Here is a 3,021-nt window from a genome sequence, read left to right as displayed (position 1 = left end):
GACAGAAAACGACAAAGATTGGGAGAGTATGCAATGTTACTATCAAACAGAAGCAATCAAGCAACAAGTTAAACGACGGTGGACCACCGCAGCTCCATCTCAATCTCCACCTCCACCTCCACCGCCACCCACCTTAATTGCACTACGACGGCCACCCCCACTCTCACCCAATCCCAGCTTTGAGGTTGCACTTCCCCCCTCTATTCTCACCCCCTTCTACCTTCCTCATTAAATTCTCTCGATCCATCCTTTTCACCCAGGAATTTGCCCCACTTTAATCCATCAACTGCCAAATCATCATCAATTTCTCCTTCCGCCCCAACATCTTCACTTATTATCTCACCTTTTAATGCCCAATTTCTGCTCTCTGATTGTTCTTCCATGTTTTCCCCAAACCCTAGACCCATACCTTGTTTTTGCCCCTGCTCTTCATTTTCCGGTGCCGTTGCAGCATAATTTCTGCACGTGTGTGTTTCTGCTGCAAAAGGTAGCAGCTTTTATGAAAATCGAAAAAAATTTCAACCCTAATTTTATGCCTAAAAAAAGGGGATAAAATTGAAAGTTGGAAATTAAAGTGCAGGAAAACTAGGAATCATTCCCTTGTTTGTGTGCAGTGTTTGGCTATTATGTATTTGCTTACTGCAATCTTGTCAACTACTTTTGCAGATTCCTGTTTTCAGTCGTGTTGTGGGTTAAATAGGGGAGATTTTGATGAGCGAGAAGGCGGTGACGACGGCAGAGCTGGGGTATGGTGGTTATAGGGCTCCACCATTCACTCAAGTGCAGCTCAAGGAGCTGGAGCAGCAAGCCATAGTGTACAAGTACTTAGTGGCTGGCCTGCCGATGCCACCAGACCTCGTTAGGCTGTTCCGCCACAGCTCCGATGGACTGCCCGCCTGTGTCTTCAACCAACCCGCCTGTAATTTGTCTTTTTTTTATGACTGTTTGTGTACATTGAGCTTTCTTATGTGCAAAAAAGAGATGATAATTAGGAGTGTTTCTTTAGTTATAAGCATATATGTAGTTGTATCTGTGTAGGCTTCTGTAAAGTTATCAGCTTTTCGTTGCAAAATCCGAGTAAATGTTTTCTTGTTTGGACAGGAAATGCAACTATTGAGTTTATATACAACTTTATTGTATCATTCATTGAGAAATGGATTTGCTTGCTGGTTGTAACTTGTAAGATGCATTTTTGGATTACAGGCCATGATATTTTTGAGGATGCTAAATGGTTTGGAATAAAGAATGATATGCTTCATTTTGTGATGCCATCTAACTTTTTAGTCATTTTTCATGGCAGTGAACTATTGTTCCTACTATGGAAAGAAGTTTGATCCCGAGCCGGGGAGATGCCGGAGAACAGATGGGAAGAAATGGAGGTGCTCTAAAGATGCGCATCCGGACTCGAAGTATTGTGAGCGACACATGCACCGTGGTCGCAACCGTTCAAGAAAGCATGTGGAATCTCAACCGACATCACAGTCCTTGTTGACTGCAGTACCCCACTCATCTAATGGGGGAGGTATCGACCGTGGAAGCTCTCAACAGGTGCCATTGTACTCTGGTGCTAATCCCAAAGGATTATTTGTTGGGAGCAATGCATCAAAGCTGTATATGGGACCATATGGGATTAGTGGCAGGGAATTCAGGTACTTATTGAAGCTTGATAGTTTAGTTTGATCTTGCTGCTATAGGTAAAGTTTGTTCGTACTAAGAACTAACATCATTGCACGCATCCTACAGCCTTAAGTGAATTGTTAATCTAATCATAACAAAGTCAGGCCTAAAATTTCCGTAGTTATGTATGCTTGTGATCTAAAAAACTATGATATTGAACTTTGTAGCCGTCGACTTGAGGTACTGTAGTTGAGTTGTTAAAAGTTAGTGGGATGACAGTATGAATGGGATACGCATTTGTCTAAGGTGAACAGTAACCAAGCTCCTTCTAATTCGCATGCAATGGGATTATTCAAGAGTTTCCTCGTCACACACAATTGCCTTTGTTGATCAATGCAACTCATTCTGCTAGTTGGGCTTCACTGATTTGCTTGGTGGGGTGTTTTCTTTTCATGGGGTTAGTTGGGATTGGGTTCGGACGGTGTGAAAGTTGGTGGCAGAAAGGATCTTATGTTAAAAGAAACATACCAAATCAATGAGATTGGTGTATTAGATTTTACAATTTACATACACTTTGTGCTGTTATATGATGAAAAATTCACACTTATTTCTTTCCATAAAATTGATAAGAGTATTGATAATCAATTTGGGAAACTATACTCTTTTCTAATCTCCCGTATTCTTCTTGGGATGATGTCGATGGGCATAGTTTCTCACATGAAGCTTCTGGAAGGGCGGGAGGTGTGGATTTAGGTCCTAGTGCAGGCTGCGGCACGTGGACTCTCACGCCTTCTCATGTTTCTTCTAGCTCCTTGTTCAAACAAGGATCCGATTCTCGATATCTAGCCACTTCTTCTGCTCAACAATATATGACTCATGCCTTCGAGCCCATGAATGCTAGCTTGCCAAAACAGCAGCAGCACGGCTTATTTGGGAGTGATTTCAGTTCAGCAACAACATTGAAGCAAGAACATCTCTTCTTCAGTGAGTGGCCCACAACTAAGGAATCGTGGTCCAATCTCGATAACGACGGATCCAGCCAGAGTACCTTCACCTCTACTCAGCTGTCCATGTCAATCCCTAGGGCATCCTCTGATTTTGCTTTAGGAACTGCTTACTCTACAAATGGTGAGCCCGAGTTCTTTTCTTTGCTTGTTTTTCCCTTTTTGGGTTTTTGCTAAAAATCACTGAAGTGTACTTAACTTTTGGTTTCGTTGCTGGCAGATGGATGACGAGAGATACGAGAGGCAAATCATTTGTCCCTGCTTCTAATTGCTCGTGTTGTATCCTGAGAACACTCTGTATCATCTGATTCTGTCATATCGGATTCAGCTTCAAGTTGACTGATTGTATTGCTTGTATTGTACTCATAATGCTTTTTAGTTATTTAAGAGTGTTGCGCCA

The 3,021-nt window shown here is 42.2% G+C and overlaps 1 protein-coding gene across 1 annotated transcript; it reads left to right on the top strand.

Moving 5' to 3' along the window:
• LOC121754286 (growth-regulating factor 4-like) lies at positions 1-3,021 on the top strand. Its single transcript, XM_042149660.1, has 5 exons — positions 1-487; positions 667-919; positions 1,301-1,649; positions 2,327-2,745; positions 2,842-3,021. Exons 2-5 carry the CDS (start codon positions 712-714, stop codon positions 2,847-2,849), a joined length of 984 nt encoding a protein of 327 aa, XP_042005594.1. The 5' UTR covers positions 1-487; positions 667-711; the 3' UTR covers positions 2,850-3,021.

The sequence above is a fragment of the Salvia splendens genome, chromosome 11 (genome assembly GCF_004379255.2).
Source record: "Salvia splendens isolate huo1 chromosome 11, SspV2, whole genome shotgun sequence".
NCBI classification, from domain to species: Eukaryota; Viridiplantae; Streptophyta; class Magnoliopsida; order Lamiales; family Lamiaceae; genus Salvia; species Salvia splendens.
This window is presented reverse-complemented; position numbering and strand designations above follow the sequence as displayed.

Excerpts from the sequence above, each read along its gene's own strand:
- LOC121754286 (XM_042149660.1), top strand. The coding sequence starts at position 712 with ATGAGCGAGAAGGCGGTGACGACGGCAGAGCTGGGGTATGGTGGTTAT. Across the intron at positions 920-1,300 it reads TGTCTTCAACCAACCCGCCT|TGAACTATTGTTCCTACTAT; the intron begins GTAATTTGTCTT and ends TTTTCATGGCAG. Across the intron at positions 1,650-2,326 it reads ATTAGTGGCAGGGAATTCAG|TTTCTCACATGAAGCTTCTG; the intron begins GTACTTATTGAA and ends CGATGGGCATAG.